Source organism: Lichtheimia ornata (assembly GCF_029851405.1).
Source record: "Lichtheimia ornata isolate CBS 291.66 chromosome Unknown scaffold00072, whole genome shotgun sequence".
Taxonomy (NCBI): Eukaryota; Fungi; Mucoromycota; class Mucoromycetes; order Mucorales; family Lichtheimiaceae; genus Lichtheimia; species Lichtheimia ornata.
The window spans coordinates 102,366-128,803 of NW_026695392.1; the positions used below are offsets into that span (position 1 = coordinate 102,366).

General features: G+C 43.7%; 12 protein-coding genes across 12 annotated transcripts; 3 read left to right on the forward strand and 9 right to left on the reverse strand.

Moving 5' to 3' along the window:
• Positions 1-194: 194 nt before the first annotated feature.
• On the reverse strand, positions 195-4,129 carry O0I10_010581 (uncharacterized protein; the record flags this gene model as incomplete). Its single annotated transcript, XM_058490560.1, has 12 exons — positions 195-347; positions 420-568; positions 621-761; positions 824-1,378; positions 1,437-1,788; positions 1,860-2,030; positions 2,094-2,360; positions 2,428-2,721; positions 2,788-3,003; positions 3,073-3,462; positions 3,533-3,690; positions 3,781-4,129. The coding sequence occupies 12 exons, from the start codon at positions 4,127-4,129 to the stop codon at positions 195-197; spliced, it is 3,195 nt and encodes a 1,064-aa protein (XP_058338696.1).
• Positions 4,130-4,745: 616 nt separating this feature from the next.
• On the reverse strand, positions 4,746-6,036 carry O0I10_010582 (uncharacterized protein; the record flags this gene model as incomplete). Its single annotated transcript, XM_058490561.1, has 4 exons — positions 4,746-5,121; positions 5,176-5,441; positions 5,494-5,898; positions 5,989-6,036. 4 exons carry the CDS (start codon positions 6,034-6,036, stop codon positions 4,746-4,748), a joined length of 1,095 nt encoding a protein of 364 aa, XP_058338697.1.
• A 67-nt stretch (positions 6,037-6,103) lies between these two features.
• O0I10_010583 (uncharacterized protein) lies at positions 6,104-9,092 on the reverse strand (the record flags this gene model as incomplete). The annotated part of the gene is made up of 12 exons (XM_058490562.1): positions 6,104-6,143; positions 6,297-6,596; positions 6,652-6,789; positions 6,847-7,060; positions 7,127-7,380; positions 7,433-7,959; positions 8,067-8,099; positions 8,169-8,377; positions 8,437-8,532; positions 8,584-8,673; positions 8,736-8,857; positions 8,920-9,092. 12 exons carry the CDS (start codon positions 9,090-9,092, stop codon positions 6,104-6,106), a joined length of 2,196 nt encoding a protein of 731 aa, XP_058338698.1.
• Positions 9,093-9,280: 188 nt separating this feature from the next.
• Positions 9,281-10,733, reverse strand: O0I10_010584 (60S ribosomal protein L19-B; the record flags this gene model as incomplete). The annotated part of the gene is made up of 4 exons (XM_058490563.1): positions 9,281-9,729; positions 9,801-9,910; positions 10,156-10,338; positions 10,729-10,733. 4 exons carry the CDS (start codon positions 10,731-10,733, stop codon positions 9,281-9,283), a joined length of 747 nt encoding a protein of 248 aa, XP_058338699.1.
• A 2,148-nt stretch (positions 10,734-12,881) lies between these two features.
• On the forward strand, positions 12,882-14,215 carry O0I10_010585 (uncharacterized protein; the record flags this gene model as incomplete). Its single annotated transcript, XM_058490564.1, has 5 exons — positions 12,882-12,991; positions 13,056-13,218; positions 13,274-13,407; positions 13,475-13,725; positions 13,782-14,215. 5 exons carry the CDS (start codon positions 12,882-12,884, stop codon positions 14,213-14,215), a joined length of 1,092 nt encoding a protein of 363 aa, XP_058338700.1.
• A 112-nt stretch (positions 14,216-14,327) lies between these two features.
• O0I10_010586 (uncharacterized protein) lies at positions 14,328-15,188 on the reverse strand (the record flags this gene model as incomplete). Its single annotated transcript, XM_058490565.1, has 1 exon — positions 14,328-15,188. One exon carries the CDS (start codon positions 15,186-15,188, stop codon positions 14,328-14,330), a length of 861 nt encoding a protein of 286 aa, XP_058338701.1.
• A 396-nt stretch (positions 15,189-15,584) lies between these two features.
• O0I10_010587 (uncharacterized protein) lies at positions 15,585-17,468 on the reverse strand (the record flags this gene model as incomplete). The annotated part of the gene is made up of 3 exons (XM_058490566.1): positions 15,585-16,918; positions 16,978-17,104; positions 17,175-17,468. The coding sequence occupies 3 exons, from the start codon at positions 17,466-17,468 to the stop codon at positions 15,585-15,587; spliced, it is 1,755 nt and encodes a 584-aa protein (XP_058338702.1).
• A 320-nt stretch (positions 17,469-17,788) lies between these two features.
• O0I10_010588 (uncharacterized protein) lies at positions 17,789-18,180 on the forward strand (the record flags this gene model as incomplete). Its single annotated transcript, XM_058490567.1, has 3 exons — positions 17,789-17,866; positions 17,924-18,073; positions 18,133-18,180. The coding sequence occupies 3 exons, from the start codon at positions 17,789-17,791 to the stop codon at positions 18,178-18,180; spliced, it is 276 nt and encodes a 91-aa protein (XP_058338703.1).
• A 433-nt stretch (positions 18,181-18,613) lies between these two features.
• Positions 18,614-19,843, forward strand: O0I10_010589 (uncharacterized protein; the record flags this gene model as incomplete). The annotated part of the gene is made up of 5 exons (XM_058490568.1): positions 18,614-18,644; positions 18,711-18,792; positions 18,857-19,583; positions 19,650-19,751; positions 19,811-19,843. The coding sequence occupies 5 exons, from the start codon at positions 18,614-18,616 to the stop codon at positions 19,841-19,843; spliced, it is 975 nt and encodes a 324-aa protein (XP_058338704.1).
• Positions 19,844-20,044: 201 nt separating this feature from the next.
• On the reverse strand, positions 20,045-21,645 carry O0I10_010590 (uncharacterized protein; the record flags this gene model as incomplete). Its single annotated transcript, XM_058490569.1, has 10 exons — positions 20,045-20,121; positions 20,192-20,324; positions 20,393-20,467; positions 20,539-20,675; positions 20,735-20,836; positions 20,884-21,059; positions 21,126-21,194; positions 21,256-21,323; positions 21,407-21,479; positions 21,548-21,645. 10 exons carry the CDS (start codon positions 21,643-21,645, stop codon positions 20,045-20,047), a joined length of 1,008 nt encoding a protein of 335 aa, XP_058338705.1.
• Positions 21,646-21,966: 321 nt separating this feature from the next.
• On the reverse strand, positions 21,967-25,065 carry O0I10_010591 (uncharacterized protein; the record flags this gene model as incomplete). Its single annotated transcript, XM_058490570.1, has 5 exons — positions 21,967-23,052; positions 23,114-23,747; positions 23,810-24,600; positions 24,665-24,759; positions 24,819-25,065. The coding sequence occupies 5 exons, from the start codon at positions 25,063-25,065 to the stop codon at positions 21,967-21,969; spliced, it is 2,853 nt and encodes a 950-aa protein (XP_058338706.1).
• A 115-nt stretch (positions 25,066-25,180) lies between these two features.
• O0I10_010592 (uncharacterized protein) lies at positions 25,181-26,312 on the reverse strand (the record flags this gene model as incomplete). The annotated part of the gene is made up of 4 exons (XM_058490571.1): positions 25,181-25,674; positions 25,740-26,046; positions 26,112-26,161; positions 26,231-26,312. 4 exons carry the CDS (start codon positions 26,310-26,312, stop codon positions 25,181-25,183), a joined length of 933 nt encoding a protein of 310 aa, XP_058338707.1.
• Positions 26,313-26,438: the final 126 nt, after the last annotated feature.

Consider the following 26,438-nt stretch of genomic DNA (forward strand, 5'->3'; position numbering starts at 1 on the left):
AGGAATTCATAATGTCATTTTTTGTTAGTATGCGTGAGAAATCACGCAATTTTTGTGCACCTGACGCTCATCGGTTGTTCAATGCATATATAAAGTATTGTATTATTCAAGTCAAAATGGCATGTATATAGGTATTAGGATGGTGTTGTTGGTTGGGAGGGAAAAGCGGGAGTAATAAAGATACAAAGGAGGTGTCAATTGGTAAAGAGAGGCTGCAGTTGGAATATGTACTGAAATGTAGGCTGGGATGGATCACCCATAACGCCATAAATGAAGGGTTTCTCGGTCTTGTGTCCATTGTTTAAACAGCGTATATCTCTGCCACGTATTATCTGCTCAAGGGCACCCTATACAAACAAAGAACGCTTAGGATACAACGTATTTGGAAAAAAAGACATCCATCCATCCATCCAACTTACAGTAACGACATTGCGGATCTCGATAAAATTTGGCTCAAAGGCAACAACGTAGGGATAAGCAAAAGCGTAGGCTTCAGGAGAACCTTCAAACTCAATCTTAAAGTTGCGATGATTGCGATTACCTCTGCCATCAATATAGAAACCAAATTCTATCCATATCCAAGTTAGCACTCATCACCACTGTATAGGACGAACACTAACCATCATAGCAAACAAAATGATCACCTCGCACTGCACGAAAAACAGCAATATGCTTCATGGGTGCTCGTATGTTTAACCGGGATTCATCCTTTTCACGTTCAGTGATAAACGATAGGCTCCTGTCATCTGGATTCAGCATTTCTAAAGGGACAAAGTTAGGGAACAATGATTCATGATGGTGTCTTTGTGTTCTTTTTACTTACGTTGTGTTTGATTAGAGCGTAGGTCTACCATGATGATTCCTCGAGGACAGGTGATCAACATCTGACTTTGAGATAACTCGAGGGCCCAGGCTTCACTTGGTATATAACATTCTTTGAATTTTTTGAGATGGATGTCGGAGGGTGATGATGATGAAGATGATGATGACTTTTTGACGATTTTGCCGAGAAATCGCTTGTTGCGTTCCATTTGATTGGGTCGTGATGGTTCGAAAAGGGTGATGTTGGTGTTCAAAGGAGTCGTAACGCGTGGAATACACACAAGCTTGCGTCCGAGACTTGAACCCACATGAAAATGGGGTACATGGGATTGTATAGGTCGACCAGCGGCTTGTTCTTCGGGCTTGTTGTTCACGACATCCAAACTATATTCATACAAAGTCTTGTCTGCTAGTATTAAGAGCAATTGTGCTTCCTCCAATACTTGTACTTGGGCCACCCTATCCACAGCTAATATCTTGTGGGGTTTGCTTGATCTTCCAGTATGGCCAACATAGACACCAGCATCCGTTGCAAGAACATATTGCTGCCCATTGTCTATTATCATCCGATGCATTGTGAGCAATGAGAAGAAGAGAGGAAGAGGAATACTTACTAAAGGTAACAATGTGATTGATACGAACATCATCCAAAAATCGATGCTCTTGTACTGCAGGTATCATGGCAAATACAGGCTCACGCTTTGATCTTAGGCTTTGCTGAATCCGAATTTGTTCCACCCAAGGCTTAAGGATCGGCAATGCAGGAGCGTACAAGGTGAGACTCGTGTTGGTACCCCTCCTACCAATATGCTGGAACACAATGGGAAAGGTTGCTTTACCAGCCGTTTGCCTGTTAGGGACAGCGGATGGATCAGCACGATTGGCGTGGCTCATGGATGGAAGAATGGAGCTGGATCGACGTGGTGCTGCTGGTAAGGAAACCTCCAATAATTCCAAAGGGATGGGCTATAGAGAAATCGTACGGGGGAGGCGATAAGTTACGATGCCGTTCCGATGATTGCATATGATATAATTACCCTCCGCTTCACCACATATCGCTCCTGTCGGTTAATCATTTTGACTTTGGTCATCACCAGATAATGATCAAACAGCAATACGAGGTAATTGGGTGGTGCATCAGCATTTGGGTTCTTGCATAATTTGACTTGCTTCACCAAGACTCGATCTTGCTCCAAGAGCTTGAGATCCTATTGTTATATGCTCGATATGAATAGCTCTTTTGCATTGACCCACCCAACACCACGACTTACCACTTTGTCAGATTTAAAGAGCAGCTTTTGGTCGATGCGTTCCAAATCGAATCGATTTTTGGCTTTGCCGTTCTCTTCATTGACGCGTGTCAAGAATTGTTTGATGATATCAGTTGCCTTTGGTATATTGATGCGATCTGGATTATCCGGTGGGGTGTGTTTCAATATGGCATCCAGAAACAGGGTATAGCGACCAAGCCGAGCTGTGGGTTTACTCAGGTAACCATCCAATTCAAGCCTGTACGACGATGGATCACGCTCTGTTTCCTGAATGAATGTGCATAAAAGTTGAGTAAACATCAAACGCATGGGTGATAATTCAATCTTTTCTTACCTCCGCAAATACTGCAAACTTTTTATTATTGACACGCTCCTGATCCAGCATGTACTTTGCTTCATGTTGTCGTGCACCATAGAGTAAAAACGGTTCCAATTGCATAACAAAATCCAGCACCACATCGCCGATTTGTGCCACAATCGGATTTTCTTCTTGTAGTACACGCAATGCCGAAAGGAAACGATGATTCACTTGATGAATCGCCATAATGTTGCAAAACACCTTATTGATAAACGTCTCACGCCGTGATTCAGGAATGATGTCGCGTTCTTGTAATGGCTGTATCCACATCTACAAAAGCCACCTCATAATTAAGCTTTGATCCTCTCCTCCCCCTCCAATAACAAGAATACTTACATCATGAATGTATTCAAGATCTTTTACAAAGTTCTCTTCGGTGTACACAAGTTCAAAGATGGTTTCTTGGCGTTTTCTTTCACTGGAAGACACCGTTGCTGCAATGTAAGGTGGAGCCGTATTTGACCAAAGTTGTTGTTCTTGTTGTCGCAGGTATGCATGCGTTGTGGATCGTGCAAGACGTGCATCGATACTGTCAGGACGCTTGTGCAATCTCTGTCAACAATGATATAAAGTGAGTGATACGCTTCATGTATAAAAAAAGATTCTTTTGATCGGGCCTACCTCCCGTTTTGGGCAAGTGTGGCTGTAGCACGGTTTTTTGCCGACACAAGTGGGCACATAACAATAGGTCAAGTCTGTAAAGACACCATTCGGCAACGTGGATGGTTGTTGTTGTTGATGTTGTTGTTGTTCCATGGATGAATCATATTCGGGTGTTGTTGCCTCGATCGAATCCTCTGTTCCAGTGGTGGATACAATGACGCTGCTATCACTGCTGCTTGTACCAAAATAATCATTGTCGTCGTAAAACTGGTATATTTCGGTAAATGTGTCGACCAATCGGCTCTCATAGTTGACATCGTGAAAAAAGCGTTGTGCACCAAGCGCGCGTCCTAATCGAAGAGCGATATCGCGTCGTTGTGTATTGCCAATGATGTCTGCCAGTGTGTCCTATTGTTTGTTTGCATCGGTTACTCGGAAGCGGAGGAGGAGGAGGAAGGATCATCACATGTAATCTTACAATGGCTTCTCGTCCATCAAATACGTTCTTGTATTCGATACCATTCTTGACACGATCCACAAGAATAATGCGTCGTCTGAATTCCCGGGCAACGACCGATAGATAAGCGCAATATAGAACCGTCAACGTCGATTGCATGCCGGATGATGGATCCCGATCTTTTTGTATCAAAACGGTGAGGAAAAAAGAGAAAAAAAGAAAAAGGATACATCCAAAAAAGGTGTCTCAAAGCCTTATTCATTCATTACCTTGCTGAGCAACAACATGAGCACTATCATATATATCCGTGCCGGTATTCCCGTTCTCTTGGCGAATTCTGGAACGTCCATCAAAGCTAGGCTTTGCTCGTATCTTTGTTGTCCTGGTTTCTTGTAAAGAGGCTCTAGGGTGGGGTGTCGACCGAGAAGGTGCTGGTGTCATGGAGGTGGCCCTTCGTGCAAGCGAACTCCCAATGCGAAATAGATTGCTGCCATTGCTGCTACCACCATTCAGCCATTTGGTAGACGATCGTCGTAGTTCGTCCAATGATGGTCGGTCGGCGTGTAAGAAATTGTTGGATCGACGAGGTGATACTGAAGTTGTATGCGATAAAGTCATGGCGGTGGTGGTGGTGGTAATGGAGGTGGTTGTGTTGAAGGCGAATGTGGGTCAAATAAAGAAAGTGAAGGAGTTGCCCTTTATTGCCACGATATCGGTTGGCAGCCACGTTGGGACAATAAGGTTTTTATATAGAGGCAAATGGGGGTGAGGGAAAGTATAGGGTGAAAGGTGAATATAATAAATGCAACAAGGAAAGAGAAAGAAGAAGGAAAGAAGGAAGGAAAGGATTATTTCATGATTGTAACCGCTCATCCAAAAAACCTTAAATCTGAGTGTGCATCGCCCTTGGATCCAACTGACACGCGCATGGACCTTGTCTAATACGCTGCATTGATTGTTAAAAGGGGTTGATTGTTCATGTATTGCAACCATGTTATCTGCACTACTTCTATATACACATGTTGTGCACCACCCCCACCATTCTCCCTTGCATGGGTTCTTCTCTCCCACCATTTTAGTCCTTTCTGCCATGTCGTTTTTGGTTAATGTTACACAATCCTGTACTACCTACCAATTTCCTGTTGATCCACATGCAGCCGAGGCTGTGCAATATACTTGATATCATTCACCATGGAAACTCTAAGCTTTAATACAACAACAACATTTGATTGATCTACCGCTGATATCCACTACTTTTGGCCCTGCTTCGAATTGACTCATTCGATACTGATTGTGGTTCCTGGGTCAATTGTTGTGATACGATCATCGAGGGTGGTCGTGATGTTTTGTTGTTGTTGATGTTGATGGCGCCATTACTTGATTCCTTCCCATTGCTAAAGGACGTAGTAATGGAGGATATGGATCCTAATCTTGATCTCGATTCCCCTCCAGAGTAAGATGATAGAGCAAATAGACCATCCAGAATATCGGTAAAGCTACGACGCTTTTCTGCATTGGATATTGATGACTTTTGTACGAGCAACTTGAACGAGTCTGCAAATCCACGTGTGAAAAAGTCCATCAAAAGCTCATCTGCCAAGACAATCATCCTATGTACATTCTGGTTAATTCAGCAACCATGACACACAAAGAGTCATGCACACCTTAATGATGCCAAGGAAAGGCTTTTTTCAACACGATGAGCATTGTTTTCAGAATACATGAACGCACAACGTAGGAATTCGGATACAGAGTCGAGAGGTCCCTCGTCTTGGGTGTCACGGAATATCCAAAGCAAGGTCTCCGAGAATTGCAACACTTGTTCTCGCTCAAGGTATCCATTCTGATTTGGATCATGTGCTTTGAAAAAGAGAGAGATCTGTGCGTTATGATCTCCTTTGAGTATACCACCTAAAGCAATCACGATATCCTAAAGATCCTTAGGTTAGCATATAGCAATGCAAAGGTGTATAAACACTTGCCTGGAAACTCAAACTACCCCGACCCCCTCGATCAAACAAATTGAATAAACGCATGAGAAAACTCCTGCCAACCTTATCTTGACGTTCGTGCTGATCATCAGTACGTGGTAAAATTTTGGCCCATGCTGTCAGCTTGCCCATGAGAGCTTCAAAACATGCATAGTCCATATTGCTTTCTTGGCTATCATGGTAGTATTGCACATTGTGAAAGATATCATAAAGGCTGCTGAGCTCATCTGTATTGAGACCTGCTGTGGTATCGAGATTGCGGATAGTGGATCGTTTGGCAGAAGATTCAATACTGGCAACGACTTTAAGCTGATGTCTTTGACGCATCTCCCTGACCGTGTCATCATCAATGTGGCAGAAATCGGTAAATGCAACATGCAACAACTCGCTAAATTTCTGGCAAGGAGGGAAAAAAAGTCAAATAAGCATTACTACTACAAATGATGTCATTGTGCATAAAAACAAAGAACCCCCTTATCCACTTACTGTCATTGACTTTGCTTTTCCTACCAAGCCGCCATTATCCATTTCCATATAGTAAACCACCTCGTGTAATGATTGCAGGTAATGTTTGAGAACGTCGGCGAATGCACCATCATCATTAGCTTGCAAAAGCAGCTCCTTGTTTATCTTGAGAATAGCTATATACACAAGCTGGTGAGTTGTGAATGTATTCATTATGCATGTTTTTATACTTACCTAGTCTAATAGATACGTCAATTGGTTGACAAGTTAAGTCAATGGGATCAGCTTATGCATGTTTCAAATCGTATATGGGTTGCCTGGATACCTACCCAATTTGGAAAAGCACTCGAGGCCCATTCATAAAAAAGCAATCCATCACCCGAAATGCAAATAAGAGCGGCATTGATGAGCTGACAAACAGTGTCAAAAACCATGGCATGCATGAAATGGATAGCTGGATCCCGGTTTTTGAAACATGTTGATGCAAATCAGGGATGGCGTCTCGTAACATCTCCTCAAAGATATGCTCATCCAATAAAGCGCCATACATTGAAGGACCATAATAGCCCGGTAGCATGTCTTCACAAAGCTTTGTAAGCATGAAGAACGCTTGTTCTTCGCTCATATAGCTGTGGATGATGACATCATAAGCTTTTGCAATGGAACAATGTGATATCAACTTACATCAGGAATACGGATACCACTAGATTCATAGCTTGACAATACCCCAGCTCTGGGTTTTTCCACGAATACGCTGTCAACACACGTCGTAAACGTGCAATGCCTTCTGGTGTTTGATATGCTGGGTATTCTGGAAGTGATCTTTTTCACACATTGAGCAATCACAATAATCATTGGTGCAAAAGATAGGACACCTACCTTGTCAAATCCTTTTCAATCTCTTCAAGAGATGATGACTTTTTGTGCTTGTTTTCATCAAGGATGCTTCGGTAAATGTTCGGGTTCATGACACGCTCGTAAATTGAACCAGTACATATCTCCCAAATCTCACCCCGTAAACGATTGGGTAGTCCTGCATGAACAAGCTGTGCAAATCGGCGAGTCTTGGCTATCATCAAGTTGCGCCCATGTGCTATAATAATAAATGAGCTCATTGTTGTCCTTTGTCTCCTCCCATAATAGTGGTCATAATACGTACCTTCAAAGTAATCCTTCCATAACTCCATCTTGACCTTGTCTCTCGTCTTGATCTCATCACCTGGAAAGCCAAACAATAGCCCCAACCCACCACCAGGTGCATCAGTGATGTCACTGTGTGCCTTCTCATGTCGTAGTAAACGTTCTGAGGGAAGCCATGTAATAAGATGGTCGGTGGTTGCTTGGAGGCGCTCTTGTTGTTGACGTGTATTTGTTGTCAGATGATACCAAATTTCTTCGTACTCGTCTCTGTTACTAATCATTCAATTAGAATGCATGTTGTATGATAACGTGTGATGATACTTGCATATGCTCAAACCAAAACTTGGTGGTATTTTGATAGCAATCAGTGATCTTGATTGAAAGCATAAAGCTGATATCCAAAAGGCGCTCAATTTGTCGTATGGCACAAAGGGGTATCACGCATTCATATTGTTGTTGTTGTGCCGTTGTTGAATCATTGTCAATAGCATGGAATATCAAAAAAGCGGGAGAGAGCGATAGGCGGCCACGAATGGGATGATGTGGGTTGTTGAATTGTGTAGCACCAACGTGAAGCAGCAAGTTCTCGGTACAAGGTAATCTGAATTTGTTTCGAAAATGCTCATCTCGGCGTTGTGCTTCCAGGTCTTTTTTCAAAGGCTGTGAGGAGAAGGTTGCACCAGCTTGTGTGCTACTGTTACGCCGAGTAGTGCTGCTGCTGTTGCTACTGTCACTCATGTTGGCGGTGCTGCATGAATCGGAACTAGAAGGACACAAGTGGTATTCCAGAGCTGCACTTTTGAGTACGCGTTGCATGGCAACCCCGGTCAATTGTATCAATTCATCATAAACCTAAACCAAATCCAATTTTAGCATTGGCGCCATGGTGTGAAAGTGGAAAAGTGGCGAAAAAGAGAAAGGCTTGGGCCACCCAAACAACATGGTCATCTGGTTCTTACCGCGTCCCGATCAAGAAGGTTTGAAAAGAGATGCTAAATTTAGTGCATGTTAGCGTAGGACATGACAACATATATACACAACACAGCCCCCGAGATTCTTGCCTGAGTCTCACCATCGTCCTTGCTCACTACTTTGATGGCATTGGAAAACACGCCCGATTTCTCCTTTGTAATGATTTCCACGTCCTTGTGCTCAATCAAGACTTTGGTCTCATATCCCAAAAATGACGAATAAAAGCCAAGGTAGTTTTCACTGATGTAGAGCCATCCTTGACTAGTGAACCAGTTTACCGAGTATCCGCAAGAATAGCCTAAAGAGATCTACGTTAAGCGGATTTGGATAAATGCGATGAAGTCATTCTTTTGTTACAATTGACTAGACGCTCGGTCTCGGCCAAGTCGAAAATGTGTCGAAAATAGGTCGATGTTGAATGATCATGGTCTTTTGTATCATCGCTTTCTCCATCTATCAATAGAGATTTTCAGTGTTTGTCTTTCTTGAAAATGTCATACCAACCTCTACGTGCCACAAGAGAGCTGATTTTGATATGGAGGAATTCATCCTTTTCGGCATCATCAAGCATCCTCAGCGATGGATACAAGTTTTCTTGAGAAAGCAATGAAACGAATGTGAGTCGTTATACATGGATTGTGAATGCACAAAAGTACCATAAATCCAGGTCCAAACCATGTTGGCATTCTTTTCATTATCTGTAGCACCAATCTGCCACCAGGCACCATCCGCACATTGGTAAAGAAGTCGATAGGGTAGCTGTTTACTGGTATCCAAGCTAAAAGATGCATGTCGTGCTGTTAACGTGATGATGCTAAATGACAATTTGTATGTACATACACGCTCTGCATTGTGCCAACCACGTTGTGTATAAATGAAAATCTGCCAAACTTTGTGCGCTGTAGACAAAAGTATGCATTTTGTTGCATGGTTTCCCATAAAGGTTGATGTTGTTCGGCATTGACTGGTAATGTAAACGAGTTGAGAGCTGTTGTTAGGCGAAGGTTATCCATGATGCAAAAGAAAAGGAAAAGAACAAAGAACCAAGCCGCAACAAAGAGAACCAAACATGATAAATCGTACCCAAAACCATCACCATCGCAACCTTTCCTTTTCAAATTCTTGTGTGACAATGCTATGTATGTAGAGATGTGGTGTGTGTTGTTGAAGAAAAGGCTATTTTATTGATGCAATGTTGTGTTTACTGTTCACCAGCGGCAGTCTTAGCCTCGGCACGTTGCTTGCGACGTTCACGAAGAGCCTTGTTCTTAGCACGGAGAACCTCAGCTTGTTCAGCAAGAGTCTTAGCTCTAAGCTTCTCGGCCTTAGCCTTGTGAATGTGTTCCATCAAGACACGCTTGTTCTTGAAGCCGTTACCCTTGGCCTTGAGGTAAAGAGAGTGGTACAAGTGCTTGTCGATCTTGCCAGATTCACGGTACTTGCGCAAAAGACGACGAAGAACACGCATACGGCGCATCCAGAGGACTTGTTGGGACATACGAGCATTGGCAGTACCCTTTCTCTTACCAAGACCCATGTGACGACCAAGGCGCTTAGCAGCAGCACGCTCACGGACACGGAAACGAGATTGGCTGATCTCAGGCTTACGGATGATCAAACCATCCTTGACAAGCTTGCGGATGTTGGCACCTATTCATCCATGTTGTTTGTTAATCATACATACATGAAGTATACATATAAAAAGTGATTTGGATGCTTACGGGAGTTGGCGTTGGAGATTTCATTGACCTCGTTAGGGTCGAGCCAAATTTTACGCTTGCCACAGTTGAGGACAGAGGCTGCGAGGCGTTTCTGGTTGCGCAAGTTGACCCTATAAATATACAAAATATAAGTAAAAAGTCGAATTGGAATGAATACGCGTGCGTGGGAAGAGAGAGCGTGTGTATGTGTCAGAGAGAAAGAGAAGGAGTAATATAGAAGGTGTCTCCAATGCCATTGTCCCAATGACAGTATTGTTGATAGCGTTGCTCTTTTGCTTGTTGCGTTTGTTCTCTTCTCGTGGTCGTCTGTAACATTGGCACACTCTCCCATGGGCGTGAATGAAGAAATACTCACATGGCGTGACAAGTTCTTGGTTGGAAAAGAAGGTTCAACTGCCAGCGCTGGAATTGCCCTGCTAAAAAGATTTTGGGTGGCTTGATTGACCTCCACTCTTTCCCCGAAGAGTTCACTTTTGACTTGAATCCCCGAGTTTTGCATGAATCGCGGATCTTGAATGACTCGTGGGATTGCTCGTTGCTGTTGGACGAGGTTGCGTTTAAGGAAAAGAAAAGGAACACCACCCCTCATTGATGCTATCAACGCTGTATAAATATGCACAAGTTATGGTTGACACTTCTGGAAATGCATTGTGATCCGAAATGGCTATTAGCTGTACACGACGACAGACGATAAAAAGCAATACGTAAGCGTGAAGTGACACAATCCGCCACCAGTAGCAGTAGTACCTTGATAGATTTCATAGTACATGCTGTCAACGATCCTTCCTAAAGCCAAACATTGCCACCCATGCAACAACATTTCAATGGCACGTGTGTGTGATGTGTTTGCCATTCCACTCGGTTCTTCACTTTGTTTATAGTGCTCTCGACACCATCCAGTAGCAGTAAACAGCTCCATCACGCTTACAGCATACTGTATGTAAAACATAAAAGTGTCTTATCTCTAAATATTACCATGAAACGTGGGGTCTTTAACAGAACAATGTTGCTCGGCTTGGCCACCTTGATCGCGAAACCTTGCACACAAGATGCTGTTGGCCACGCCAAGCAGGTTTGTTCTCAAAGACCCCGCGTTTGATTGTAAAGTTTAGAGATACAGGCACCTGTATGTTTTACCAATACCGTAAGCGTGATGGAGTTGCTTTTTCCTAGTGGATGGTGTCGGCTGCATTAACGGAACGATGAAGAGCTGAGTGAAAATGGCACGTGGTCGTTACACAAGCACGTCCTTGACAGGTTGCTACACACATGGATGATCATGATGATTGCCTTTTGTGAAGGTACGTAAGTAATGCGTATGACAATAATGGTTCCATATCACAATTGCATGCAGGAGAAGTACGTGCTGCATAAACCAATTTGTGTATGTAAAGAGATACGTATACATATTGATGGGTTACTCATTCTAAAACTCAGTGCAAGGATCACTTCACTTTTTCTCTTCTTAAGGTCATCTCACTCCTCCTTATTGTATCACAAAAAGCCATATACTTCTCGCATGACCGATAACCGGACCACCTTTATTATTCCATCTACGAACCGAAAGTAGGTAATCCACAAGCTAGCAAAGTCCAAGCGTGTAATAAATAAACAATGCTTTATTCCACCTCATGAAAAGAAATCCTCAAGGGAAAGAACGAGCCTATCACGAGAAGAGCGTGTTGGTTCAGCACGTTCACAAGCTGTTGCAAATCCTCTTTTACCTCAACACGGTGACCATGCTCTTCCAAAAATCCATCGTCATCGACCCATCAACTCAAACGCAGGCCTATAGAGCCCTGGACGCGTTCCAAGAAGCTTTTCCAGCACACTTGGCTAGTGCAGAGCGACGCAGCGGCCACTTGATACAGGCTGGGACTTGAACCCAAAGAGACGATGATGATGCCCCCAAGTTGTATGAAACCTATTCAATTCATTATTAGCACACACATACAATAAACACCCTTTTCATTGTTTGTTTCATTGTACTTGCCTTTTCCATATACACAAAGACCTGTTGTTGTTGGTTACTGGAAACCGAAAACGATGGTGTAGTAGTGTTGTTGAGCCGAAACAAAACGCCAAACGAGCCAACGTCTTGAAACCAAACTTGCCCCCCTATACAAGCTAACATGTCAATGGAACCAGTTCGGCTGCAACATTGGACTCTGAATGTACCTGTTGACACCAAGCGTAGAGCGGGAATAGCAACGAGCAAAAGGAAGCAACAATATCGCCATGGCAACCACCAACCACCAACCACGCTCATTCCTCGGCACTTTGGACACACTCACTCCCTGACAATGCATGTTCAGAACTATGTTAATGCCTCACAAACAACAAGAGCACTCTTTTATAGTACATTACCTTGATCGCAATGTCGTGAATGGAATAAGGAAAGGTGGGAGAAAGAGAAGAGAAGCGTTGTCTCAAGTCGTGGAGCTACAGTCTCCCAAGTTTAAATCCCCCCTACTGCCATTACAGTGAGGCCACTCAATGACCGCACACACACCATCCACCCATCCTCCTCCTCCTCCTCCTCGTAATAGACAATAGGTACACGTAAATAAAAGAAATGATCCTCACGTATAGCAAAAGGGTGTGTGCCATTTTACACTTTACATGATAATGATGATCCAACAACAGCCATTACCTTACTACCAGGTTAGCTCGAATCAAGAAAGTTAAATGATGGAAATGAATGGCTGGAGCAAGACAATCGTTCGTATGCATTGGATTGGACAACAATGGAGAATGGAAGGAAGGGGCTGCGAGCTGGCAGTTTACAAATAACTTTGCAAAATGATTTTTGTGAAATTGGATGATGTTTTGTGTTTGAGCGTTGTTCAGTCAAATCCACTCGGATCAACAAAGTTGAAGGATGGAGATGACGGGCTGGAGAAGGACAATTGTTCACATGCATTGGATTGGGTAAAAAGGATGGATGGGAAGAATGGGTCATCAGTGGTGTATGCAAAGGGAGCTGACGACATTGTGCCTTCTTGTGTCACGTGGGAGAGGAAGCAAAGCGATCCAACAACATATTGTACTCAGCTCTTCTCGTTTATTGCCACTCCTTCAATGACAGCAAAACTGCCGAGCCTGATACCCCCATTCCGTTATGCCATTGTAGAAGATGGTCTGTTCCGTGGTGGCTATCCTAAAGCACGCAACATGCGATTCCTTAAAAGGTGGGAGTCGTGACCCATAATGGTTCCCCCCAATGTCAAAAGACTCATACCCAACACAACCTAGATTACGGTTGAAGACCATTCTCTCTCTCATTCCGAACAAGCTGACACCTGAAATGCACGAGTTTTGTGAGCAACATGGTATCTCCATGATCCATATCAACGTGGACAAGATGAAGGAGGACAACATTCCTCTTAGTTATAACAAGACATTGATGGCATTGCAGGTATGTATGGATCATATGCATGTATATACATGCAGTGGCTCACAGCTCTGAATAGATTATCATTGATCCTGCCAACCATCCACTGTATTTGCATTGTCTTGATGGAGCCGATGTCACGGGTTTAGTGGTTGCGTGTATGAGGAAATTGCAAATGTGGAGCACATCCAGTGCTATGAGCGAATTCTCAAGGTAAGAAGCGAAGGATTATGGATCATGGGAGCCATTGGTATGAATGACCCATGCTATTATATTATAGATACCTTCATACCAACGTGATTGCCCAAGAAGAGTTTGAATTTGTCGAGAACTTCCGCAACTTTGAAGTGACCATTCCTTGTACCTTACCACTATGGCTCTGGGGAGGATGCGTATCGTTCCGGAAACATACGTGTCTACGACTCAAGTTCCTTAATCCTGAAATGATGACTGAAGAAGAACGTGAAATCAAGAATCGAAAGGAGAAGATGGAAAAGGAAAAGGAAGATTACTATAAAAGACGAAAGAATGGTAGGTTTGGAAAAAGGCGTACAAGGAATGGTGAAATCTTATTGAGCGTACTCTAGATTTGTTGGATAACCTATTGGATCCTTCTTTACCTTCGGGTCGTCATCATCCACATCGATCTCCAAGCTCTGAATCGGATATCCCCACGCATGCCAAACCACCGTCACTTGCTGGATCTGATGATCTTGGCTTTGTCCCATCGTCACGGATTGTAAGCACTGAACGTCGCGAAAGCAAAGATGCAGGTGCTGCTTATGATAGTCCTGGAAGAGATCGATATTTGGTGGACGTCGACGTCGATGTGGATGGAGTCATGATGGATGGCTTAGATCAAGTGGAATACTATAATCGCCTCGGCCACGATCAACGTGATACTGAAGATGGCTATTACGAACCCGAAGGTGGTGATGGCATCATGATGGTGGATAGTACTACGGGTGAAGCTGAGATGATTAGTCGGACGTTGGATGCATTGGCACTTGAAGGATTATAAAGAACAACAACGACACCACCTATCCTTGTATATAGTTTTGCATTAAGCGATGTATATAAAGACCTCTTTTATAAATGCAAGTTGTGTTTATTCAATCATGAATTTAAAATGTCTAGAAATCATAGTTCTTCTTGAGATTCTTGAGAGCCCATTCACCCAAAGCCTTGTGAGCCTTTGCTTCGGGATGATAGCTATCCCAGTAAAAGTGTTTCTTGGGATCATCGCAAACGTTGGTCTTGCCAATACCAGGATCACAAGGACCGTTATCTGTGCTCAATCCAAGCTTTTCGGCGTTGGCAATCAAATCTTCGAAAAAGGCATTGTCGTCCAAAAACTTGACATTGATACCCTCAATTTCTTCAAACTTAGACTTGGAAAGATCGTTGTAGTCGTTGATAAGCTTCTTGGCCTTGGCCTTGTCGCCTTCTTCGATAACAGGCCAGTGATAGAAAGGAGGAACATTCATGACACAGAATTCCTTGGCACCATACTTTTCCTTCAACTTTTCAGCGGTCTTGACAGCACCGTTGGCGACATCCTCAATAGTAAAGTTCTTCTTGACAACCTTGTACATGTCAGGGTTAAGGATAGCATTCAAGTCATTGTAGCCAACGTAAATGATATACAAATCGTCGGGAGTGCCGTTCACTTCAATGTTCTCAGCTTGTTGCAACGTGCCAGGAACCACATAGCCATTAAACTCGCTATAGGCATGGGCATTATCGGTGGTAGCACCACCATGGCCATTGTTGATCACCTTGGTGTCGGGAAGAGCATCAGCAACATGCTCGAGCCATGTAGGTCCATTGGAGAAACGGCCTTTCCAGTAAGGAGGGGAAGGAGGGAAACCACTATGCTTGTAATCATTGCCATTGTCAGTGAAACTATCAGCATAGGCAATGATTTTATCCAAGGCAGACACCGTGGAGGTGGTAGCAAGGCAAATGGCACCAATGAGAGTAATGTAACGCATTTTGATAAAGTAGTTTGATGATGATGATAAAGCCTTCATCCATCTTCTCTTATATAGAGATTGAAGCAAGGAGAAACCGGAATAATGGGATGGTGGATGGATATGCAGGGCTCAATATGAGACCGTATGAAGGAATAAATACTAGCTGCTACCTTACGTAAATGATGTATGATGATTGTCTCATCCGTGAACTCGGTGAGTTATGATCGATCGATGGATCGATCGATCTTCTAAGATCTTGGATACCAGTAGTTTGGAAAGGTTGATCAGAAACAAAAACAAAGCAAGGTATCAATCATGTGGATCACGTAGAGTGTGGAGGGTTAATACATGAGAAATCGGTGAATTTTTTATAGAAAACACAAAGGGGGATAACAATGATTGGTAATAAAGTGGCTATCGTCGCATTAATGCTGAACCATACGATCTATGTCGAAAGAGCTTGTTGCCATGTGAGAATGCGATAGGTGGAGTATTAGATGTAGTATTAGTAGTTGTATGATGATGATGATGATGGATGAGGGTGGGTGTCGATTGTGGATCGGCCACATTGAAGGGATCCAATGTTGCAGCAGCAGTAGCAGTAGCAGCGTCGGAGGATCGATAACTTTGCGTCCGTCTCAGTGCTAAAGAAGGTTGAATATTGCGAGCATACTTGGGGAATGCTGGTTTTGTCGCTTGAGACGGGACTGGAGGCGGGTATATGTTTTGTTTGTTTGGATGTCGATTGATGCTAGGCCAAGGTGGTGCACTTGCCTTCTCCTCTTGCTGCTGTTGCTGATTTTCTTGTGCTGGTGGTGGTTGATGATGATAAGAAGACGACATGGAGGCTCGAGGGGTTGATTGGTTATCCAAATCATCTGCAAATGGGCTGTACTTGGCAGCAGCAGCTGAGGATGACTCATGCTTGGGGGATTCATCGATAGCACTCTCAAACGGATTGTTGGATGCCTTGGGTGGAACAAACTTTTTTGTCAACAACAAGGATTGACCAGTGTCAATAGCTGATGATAAACGTTGAAATGAATCAGCATCCATGGAAACACGTGATGTAAGTGGTGCAGGGCGTTGCTGTTGTTGTTGTTTGGAGGGAGTTGCAGCTACCGTATCGAACTTAAACACGCTTGTTGATGGCGTTTGTTGTGTCATTGATTGAGCAGTGGCGGGCTGAGGTACCGAATAAGGCACTGAACGTGAACGTGAATGGGTATACTGATGTTTTTGCTCATTGTTGGTGCTTTTGCCACTGATAGTCGTCGTGCTTGAATGTGACATGGGTTGTTGAGAAGGTGGTAGTTGCTGAGACCAGCTATTCAATCCTGCTGCTGCATACTGTTTATTATCTTGGTTGAATGGAGATCGATCGTTGGATGTTGTAGTAGTGTTAGTGGTAGTAGTAGTTGTTTGCTGTGGTGGTGGTGGTGGCGACAAAAACGGTGCAGATGGCGCAGGATCATACATTGGTAAGGGTTGTTGACCAACATACCATGATGTGGGGCGTTGTTGTTGTTGTTGTTGTTGCCTAGCAACAGTGTTGGTGTTGGATGATGGGCTGGGCTGGATCCAAGAATTGCGTGTTGTTGTTGTTCCCGACTGCCAAGAAGGAGCAGAGCCTGTTGTTGTACCACATGTGGATGATGATGATACTTTGGGTGTTGTTGTTGTTGTTGTTGCAGCCGCTGGTTTGATAAGAGCATCGATCGCGTTTGTTTGGAATTTGGGCACTGGAGCTGCATACGAGTGTCAACAACAACATATGATATCGCGTGATAACCCATATAATCCTTACCTCCCAAATAGACCATATCACGACTTATCGTCCTGCCATTTTGGGCATGTGCAATTAGCCGTAACATAGCATAGAACTGATGCTCATCCAATCCATTCGTCTTGCCATCTTGGAAAAGTAAAAGAATCTATATGCATTGGGTGATGATTGTTAGTGTATGCACGCACCCTCCCTCAGATCTGAAACGGGAAATGTACCTGTTCCAACTTGACTTCTGGAAGACAGCAACCTCGCACAAACTTTAGCATGGCTTCATTGTCAAGATGGCCAATTGAAAAAGGGTCCAAGTCCTTCCACCACGTCTGATAAGCAATACGTTCCATCTCACACAATTCATCGGGTCGCAAAGATGGTATAGCATTGGGGCTGTTCGGGTCATCAAAGGCTGTCAGTTGCGCAGCATTCAGTTTTCTTGCAAACTGTAGCGATCGTCTCTCATCGGATGGGCGGGTACTGTGTGTGCGTAGAAACGTAGTCTTGAGTTTATTCATGGAATACCATTCAATAGCTTTGATAAAAAGAGTGTATAAGGAAGAAAAGAAAGAAAAAGAAAGCAGTGTAAGGTGTGTGTCCTTGTATCAGCCCCAACACCACCACCACCACCCACTCATCCTTTCCGCTGGAGTCAATAAATTCATGCTGCTTGGAGCCTTTGCACGCCGCCCAATCCTCTTTTATCCAATACATCGTGTCAACCGATCATTTGTTCTGTGATCATCATTTCCCTGGAAACAGTTGTTCTACTCCTCCACCACCTGAAGCCGTCACGATAACTGAACTAGTATCTTCTCTCTCTCTTTCTCATATACGAATGTCAGCTCCTCACTCGGGCATCACAGCCGAATCTCTCAAGGAAACTATCACTGATCGTCTCCAAGCTCAACATGTGGTACGGTGCTCAATGCCTTAAAGATACGACAATCCATTCCTTACTCTGTTTCAACAGGAAGTAGAAGACCAATCGGGTGGTTGTGGCCAAATGTTTCAAGTCGTGATCGTCTCTCCCCTCTTTCGTGAAAAGCGCCTACTTGCAAGACACCGCCTCGTCAACGACACTCTCAAAGATGAGATCAGCAAAGTACACGCCTTTTCACAGGTAATGTTTGGATCAAACCATGCAAAAAACAAACATTCATTGCCTCTATCAATATATAGAAATCTTACACGCCCGAAGAATGGGAGAAGAAGCAACAAGAACAGTAACACTATGGATATTAAAGACACCATATGAACGATACCACTTTTTATCGGATATCAATGTTGGCAATGGAGGAGCGTAGTGAGGGATATTTCGGGGGGGGAACATGGAAACAAGCTTACATACATAGCAACGCAATGCCACGTTGCTTAGCAACGGCCGGGGATTCATGTTATTGTCGCTAGACTCTATAGCTTTGGTTTGTGGTTTGATAAAATCGATGCAACGATATTTTATTGAGATGGATAAGGATGATGGAGAATACTTTATGCAGCGTGTTATCTATTGAGGTTTTTCTAATGATTGGGCCGCTTGGGACTTTATCGTGGCGCGTGACACCAATTTTCCTATTTGGCTGAGGGAGGGTGGAGTTAGTTACCCGCTCTCAAAAATATTATTCACCGCTTGTAGCTCTTCTTTCTTTATTTGCATATACCAATGGCAGCCAGCGAAGAGGCAGTATCAACAGGTAGCGATCGCTGTTGCTTTACACACATTGGATCACACTCCTGACGACTGAAGTATCTTGTTCTAGTGCCTGAATTGACAAAGTTGGTTGGTGATCTCAAGCAAAGAGTGGCCGAGCTCAAGACACAACTGAAGCCGATCGTCCAAAAGTAAGCCATAGAGCTGTTGTAGTAGCATGTTGAACCCGATCTCTTACGGCATGTCGATCCATAGATATCACGATGGCGAGATCAAGACGAGTAAAGGTGTATCGTTTCTTGAAGTCAAGTACCAGCTCATGCTCCAGTACATTACACAACTTGCATACATTGTCCACATGAAGCTCAGTGGCCGATCCATTCACCAGCACCCGGTGATCGAGTCACTTGTCGAGTTACGGGTTATTCTTGACAAGATGAAACCAGTCGAAGCCAAGCTCAAATACCAGATTGATAAACTTGTTCGTGCAGCTGTCATGGGCACCCAACAACAACAGCAACAACAGGAGGATGCCACTGCTGCTGCTGATCCACTTGCATTCAAGCCCAACCCAATGAACTTGTTGGCACGTGACGACGATGAAGACAATGAAGAGGAGGAAGAGGAGGAAGAGGATGGAAAGAAGGGCGTTTATCGACCTCCCAAGATGGCTCCTGTGGTCTTTGATGAGGATGGTACCAAAGCAAGCAAACGTGAGAAACAAGAAGCTCGTCTACGAGAAAAGGCATCACGATCTCGTGTCATTCGTGATCTTATGGCGGATATGAACGATGCTCCTGAAGAAAGCGATGTACATGGTGGTGTCACAGAAAGCGTCATCTTTGGCGACCGTTTGGATCATCAAATTGCCGAGAAGCGCAAGTATGAAGAAGACAACTATGTCCGTTTGGCAGTGACACGCAAGGAAAAGAAACGCATCAATGCCAAGAAGAATCGCATGCAGTTCGAGAGTGAATTTGATGTATGTATCGTGGGATGGAAATTATTGGTATGGTATCTCTGATATCTTTTTTTTTTCTCTTTTTAGAACCTTAATGATTTCAGCAACCTTGTGGGCATCAAGGACGTCGAAGAAGAAGAAAATCAAAGATTCCGCAACGTACTCAATCGCAAACGACAAAGATCAGAGGTAAAGGTTTTGCTTACATTGATTTATACATGTTCACTCACTCACCATAAAACTCATAGACTGGCAGTGGACGAAGCAAGAAGCGACGATAAGCGATTTCATTCATGTAGATTCAACTTTTTTCATCATGTTTTATATATGTAGCATAACACTGGAAGACCATAAAAGACTTATCATTCATTTACAAGCTAAGGAAAAAAATCAAATTCTATTAAGCAACATGAAGAGGATGACAATGATGATGAATAGGGTGAGGGAGGATGCAATAATGGTATAGGTAGGGGGAGCAGCAATTAAAAGAGGCGTGCATTGGGGAACTGACGTCGTACGGCTGTATCGATGTCAATCTGGACCATGTCGGTTTCTAGGCCTGTGATGCGTATGACAAGAACCAGAATGAGCATATGATAAGGAACATGTATTATATATGTATACCTTACCTGCATAGATGGATCGATTATCGGGAGATAGCTCAATGCCTGCAATATGGGTATCGCAATCATGCGGACCTAATCGAACCACTTGACGAGTTTCAAATGTTCGTGTATCCACAATGTTTATATTGGATACATGCTTAGAGTAAACAAAGAGATGGGACGTGAGTTCACCTGTGTTACAACATGTTGCGTATAAAGTGTTACCTCTGCATAGACTAAAAGATCAAGTGGGCCGTGACTAAATCGGATGCTACGAGGTGCATTACGAGTACTCCTTGCCTAATTTACAGAAAACAGAATTATAAACTTTCTGTTGTTTCACCGTACGGCGATCTTGCGCGTTACATTACCTCTGTTGATCCAATCTTGGCTAGTGCATGATGATATTGACGAACGTCATACACATGCACCGTGCCTTCATGGCTACCAACGGCTATCATGTTGTTGTCGTTCCAGGCACACGACAACACGGGCCCACCCTCGCTCACTATGATGCATTCAATATCACATGCGTGTGAATGTGTGTCCTGATCATAAAATACGCACCTTGGAAACTCGTTGTTTTCGTGTAATCGCGTGTATTAAAAAGAGACACGTAGCCATCATCACTCACAGTGAGCAAGGCTCTTCCATCGGGGCTCGTGGATACTAAATCAGGTTAGCCTATTATCAAAGACACGCTAAAGCATACATACTTTGGTTGATCGCTGCTGAAGACAGGTCAAGTGTCACCAGGTTTCTCAGATCTGGTATTGAATACACGCTCATGGTTTGATCATTGTTGCAAATTGTCAGCCGACATTCATTGTTAGGATGACCAGAAAGCTGGATACAATTATTCATCCCCATCCCCACTTTCAACGTGCTCGACCTTGTTTAAAAATGATAGGATGAGTCTTTTAAAATAGGCATACACTACTACGTACAACGTACGTACCATTCAACATTCGAGAGGGATTTGACCATTGCCATGCCTCTGTGTCCACCCACAGCAACATAGCCACAACTAATGTAATTCAAGGGTTGGTAATGCATCTCACGAAAAAGATAGATGCTTATGTATATACCTGCTATCGATAGTAGTGGGTGCGAATGGCAACGGTAGCGATGTTTCCGTTCCGAGGGCAGGATTGTACTTTTTTTCGGAGTGTGTATCCATGACACGTTTAGTACTATTCCTCTTCTGCAAATTTAAAAAGAGAACATGTAGAGACTTACAAAGGCCAAGGATTCGTGGTAAGGATGCAAGATGGTGTGGTTGTCAGCAAACGAGATTAGGTTGCGTAGTTGCCTAATATCATCAGGATCCACGTAAGAAAAGATGCATGATGACTTTTATAAACAAGCTTTCGTATGTACCAGTTTTGTATACTCGTATTGATGTTGGTGTGCGTTTTGTACTGTCCATAGGTGAATGAACCATTATTGGTGCTTTGGATGGTCAGCGATGATGGCATTTGTTGATAAAAGGGCAACGCTTACATGGTCGATTTGGAGGACAGTGCCGTAGTGGATGATGTAGTGGTCGATCGTTTGTAAGTCATAACACGTGCTTGTATAAAAGATAAAATAAAGGAGAAGAGAGAAAAAAAAAGTTGATGTGTGGAAGAAGGGGTTGGAGCAACACGGGCTTAAAACTGTTTGCTGCTGCTGCAAGAAATGAAAAAGGAAACTCTCCGAGTGACCTGCTCACCAATCATTGGTTACGGGCAATTTTTCATCTGCATTATACCCCAGTTTGCGCATGCATAAACGATGGATTGTTGATTTATTGAGCTTTACCAAAGATCAGTTGCACGCGCTCTTCGCTTTTGAGAATAACTACTAGTGCCACTAGACGAGGGTCGAGGAACTTCTTTTTCTACCCAAACAGCGCCATCCAACATGTCTTCATCCGACGATCGATGCTTTGAATGCTTCTTTTTGGATTTCTCTTTCTTTTTCTTTTCCTTCTTGTGCCTTCGTTCTTCCTTTTTATGCTTCTTCTTATGCCGACTCCTTCGCTCTTCTTCTTGTTCTTCTTCACTTTCTTCTTCGGATACGGATACATGGCGTCGACGACGTACTCGCTCACGGGCTTTGAAGGGTTGAACAACAATGCTCTCCGATACAACATTCATCTTGGTATCCAAGCTACGTGATGTTGATTCGCTTTGTCGTTCTGATGCACGGGTGAATTTAGGTACAGATGGCTCTTCTTTTGCTGGTGGAGGTAAGGGACCCACCATGACATCATCCTGATCATCCATATCAACATCCTCATCACGGTGTTTGTTGTTGCTGGTAGTTGACAATGAAGGTTGTCGCTCTGTCATGCCTTGACTTTCAGCATTGGCAGGTTCTTGTACCTTGTCGTCATCATCACGTTCCTCCATTTCCTCATCTTCATCCTCTGAATTCTCAAAGATAGCCTTAAAGATATCCATAGATGGGCGTTCATACGTCTCTTTTTCTTGATCCTCTTCTGCTGCCTTTGCTGTATTTTCATCTTGCTTGGATTGAGTTGATGATTCTTCAGCTGTTGGTGGTTCTGATGTCTCTTTTGGCTCCTTGTTGTCAGGTTGAGATGGCGCTCGTTCTGATGGTTTTGGTATCACCGCACTTAAAGCTGGATCATTGGCCCATTGTTCGATAGCCTTGGGTCTGCCACGCTGACGCATCATATCTTCCACCTTTTCCTCACTCAATGCCTCCTTTGAACCAGCCATTGTATGCCCAACATTGCCACGTGATGGATCATGATCAGGGTGTGGATTGCGCACATTGAAACGCTTACAGAGTAATCTTGCAGGATAAAATGGCTTCACTGTACGTGTAAGCTGTCCAAACATCTTCATGGATGCTGCCTGAGCCTCGGTTGATTTCTATTAAAGCAATTATTGTTAATGACTATCAATGCATATCATACATTAGAATACAACTTACCTCCTTTTCTGGTTGTTGGTTTTCGGCTTCTTGCTTTTCTTTGATCTCTTTTTCTTTGCGCCACTGGTCCTCTGTTTTCAATCCACCTTGGAATGACACTTGTTCAACGGTGGTTGTATTTTCACTTGCTGAAGTGAATCGTCCACTCATCATGGCGCTGATCGGTCTGAAAATGCGTGCCGCTTTGGCAAATTCATCCAATTCCTTTGAAGCCTCCTCATGCGATAATCCTTCTGGGACTGGTAACACATCTTTTGGTTCACCATAGACACCCGCTTGATCCTCAAGATAACTCTTGTAACGGGCTTGCTTTTTGAGGTTGTCGCCAAAGGGCATGAAGCCACGTAACGCCATGTTGGCTTGTTGCTTGGTAATTTTGGGAAAATCGGTCAGCTTTGTTGGATCCACAGGTCGCTTATGGGTCATAAATTTCAAGACGCTGTCAAGCTGATCCTTCGATCCGGAGGGTATATAATCGAAAACAGAACGTGGCTCGGTAGGCTTCTCTCCCAATATAGCACCTCGCTCATCTGAAGTCATGTTGTATCGAGGTTCTGTAGAAGCCGTATTGGTCGTATCTTGCATTGCTGCATGTCGTTCATTGAAATCAGCTGGTACTTCAGGAGGTCGATACCTGCATACATCATCGCATGTTAGATTACAACAACATGATTGACAACAACAACTATCACATACCATTTGCCTAGCTCTTGTGGTTCATTGGATACTGAAAATCCTTTTATCGGTAATCTTCCATCGCTACATCGTGTTTTGGTGATTGATTCAGGGGCGTGTCGTCGTGTCGTTTCCTTTGTAAAAGTGCGCTGCTGCTCCCTGCGAAGGAAATCGCCCTCTGTGTCATCCTCGTAGAGTGTATAATGGTAATCTTTCATCTCCGTATTGCCGTATACATCAGCATCATCATCATCTTCATGCTCAAGTGCACCAAGTCCAAAACCAGCTTGTTGACGACGACGACGATCTTGAGCAACACCAAATGCAGCCCGTCTTTGTGTATCATCATCCATATCATACTCTGCATCTGCCCCTTGTAATTCACGCAATCGACGCATTTCTGCCACCTGAGGAACGTACTTTTCCAACTCATAGCCGAGACCGAATGTGTTGGTTTTGGCTGTATAGTTTTCAATGGGCGTGTCACGTGGTGCAAATGTAACGTCTTGATCGATATCTTCATCCTCTTCTTCATCCTCCTCGTTTTGGTGAAAAGTCATTCGTCGTTGTCGCCTTGTCATTCGTGGGCCGATGCCTTGACCAGGCTTCCATCCAAGCTTTTGTAAGAGTCGAATACCCACTGATTCCTTGGTAGGTGCCACCATGTCCATCAACGTTGATCCCAAGAATCCAACACCTCCACGTGCTTCATCTTCTTGTTGTTGTCTCCGTTTTGCTTGCAATTCGCGTTGTGTTCCTCCCAAAATATCAAATTCATCCGTAGCAACAAGCTTTCTTGCACTCGCCAATTCCTACATGTATTATCATCATTAATGACCATGCTGATTATGTATGTATATACACACTCGTTTTTACCTCTAAATCCTCTTCGTCCATAAAATCCTCTGGTCTTGCTTCACGCTTTTCAACACGAGACGATCGTGATGATACAAACGAGCTTGGTGTCCAACCTGCCATAACACTATCCATCAATAACGCCACTCCTTTTGAATGAAATGATGCTATGTACCTTCTTTTGAACCCACAGTATTGAAATAGCCTGCCGAGAAACCACCTGTAAACGCTCCATGGAAACGACGTCGTCCCTTTTCATCTCTGACTTCTTGCTTCCATTCTGGTACAAATTGTCCAGCGTCGCTCACACCCGCACGTCGATCTCGTTCTGTTTGTTCTGGAAATGCTGTACCAAAGACGACAAAGCTTTCTGATGGTGTGCGTGGCTCGTCGTTGCCATACGTGTCGGTGTAATGGGACATGGCGGTGATCGATCAAAAGCAAGAGAGGAAGCGATTCGAACACCCCACCCCCCACCACGACGGTCCGCTTTACATTTACAGAGCTTCTTATCCAATCAATGGTGACGCATAAGTTTTATTCCAATGCTACATGTTTCTTCACACTAGCTATATGAGCAGGACCTGTACCGCAACATCCGCCTATCATGATCTTTTTGCCCTTGAGTTGCTTGCAAGCCCATTCAGCCATGCATGAACCAAACATATCTATAGGAACATGCGTATCTGGTTTCCAATGACGAGCCACAGCATCCCATTCTTCACCTCCATCAGGATATAATAAAATGGTCTTTTCCTCTTTCTCCTTTGTGAGTTCTTGAATCAATCCTGGGATAAAACGAGGTTTGGTGCAATTGACGCCTACTGCAAATACTTGAGGCATAGAATGAAACTCTTCAAGGCATTTCTGTAACAATGTGCCGTCTGAAATAGTATGATCCGAGTTGCATGAAAATGATACCCCCACGGGTGGAAGCCTCAGCTGCGTACTTGAATGGATTAACTTTCGAATTGCTTGTGCTTCCAAATAAGAAGGGATCGTCTCAAAGAGAATGAAATCGATGCCTGGTTCTTTGGTTTGCCACATCATTAGATAAAGAAGGATGGATGATTTTATTATGTACGTATGTACTTACCTTGAAGGAAGATCTCTAATCGTTCTCGATGAAACTCAACCAGGTCATCCATCGTAATAGCATCACCATAGTCTCCCGTGTATTCTGCACCATTGGCAAGCACAGCACCATAGCATCCCATCGAAAGAGCAACTAGCCCTCGGCCAAACGCATCACGTGCTTCACATGCTAATCGCACACTTGTTCGCATAAGCTGAATCGCCTGCTCACGTTGGTAACCGGCTTCCAGAAATCCACGTATTGATGCCTGATAAGAAGCGGTCGTTGCCACGTTGGCACCAGCCTTGAAATAGGAAGTGTGTACAGCCTAGAATACATAATACATTAACCACCACTACTTTGTTGGACATGAAAGAAAATCAAGGTACGTACCTTGATGGCATCAGGATCTTGGTCGAGGCATTGCGCACTCCACAATCGTCCTAATTGCCCCTTTGTTAGTTGTCCGTGATGACTCTATGACTTTCTCTCTATGTGTGTGTGTGCAATACCCGACAAGTCTTTTCCAAATGCACGTTCGAGTTCGGTAGCTAGGCCACCGTCTAGGAATAAAATAGGGTCTTCCAAGCTCATAGATAGCCAATGTTGAACAAAGAAAGCTTTCCATAAATGGCTCATTGTTACATATAAAGCATTCCCTTTGATCCGTCATCCCCTTTCCTTCCCAAACAACAATAACAAGTATGTAGGTAGCAGATA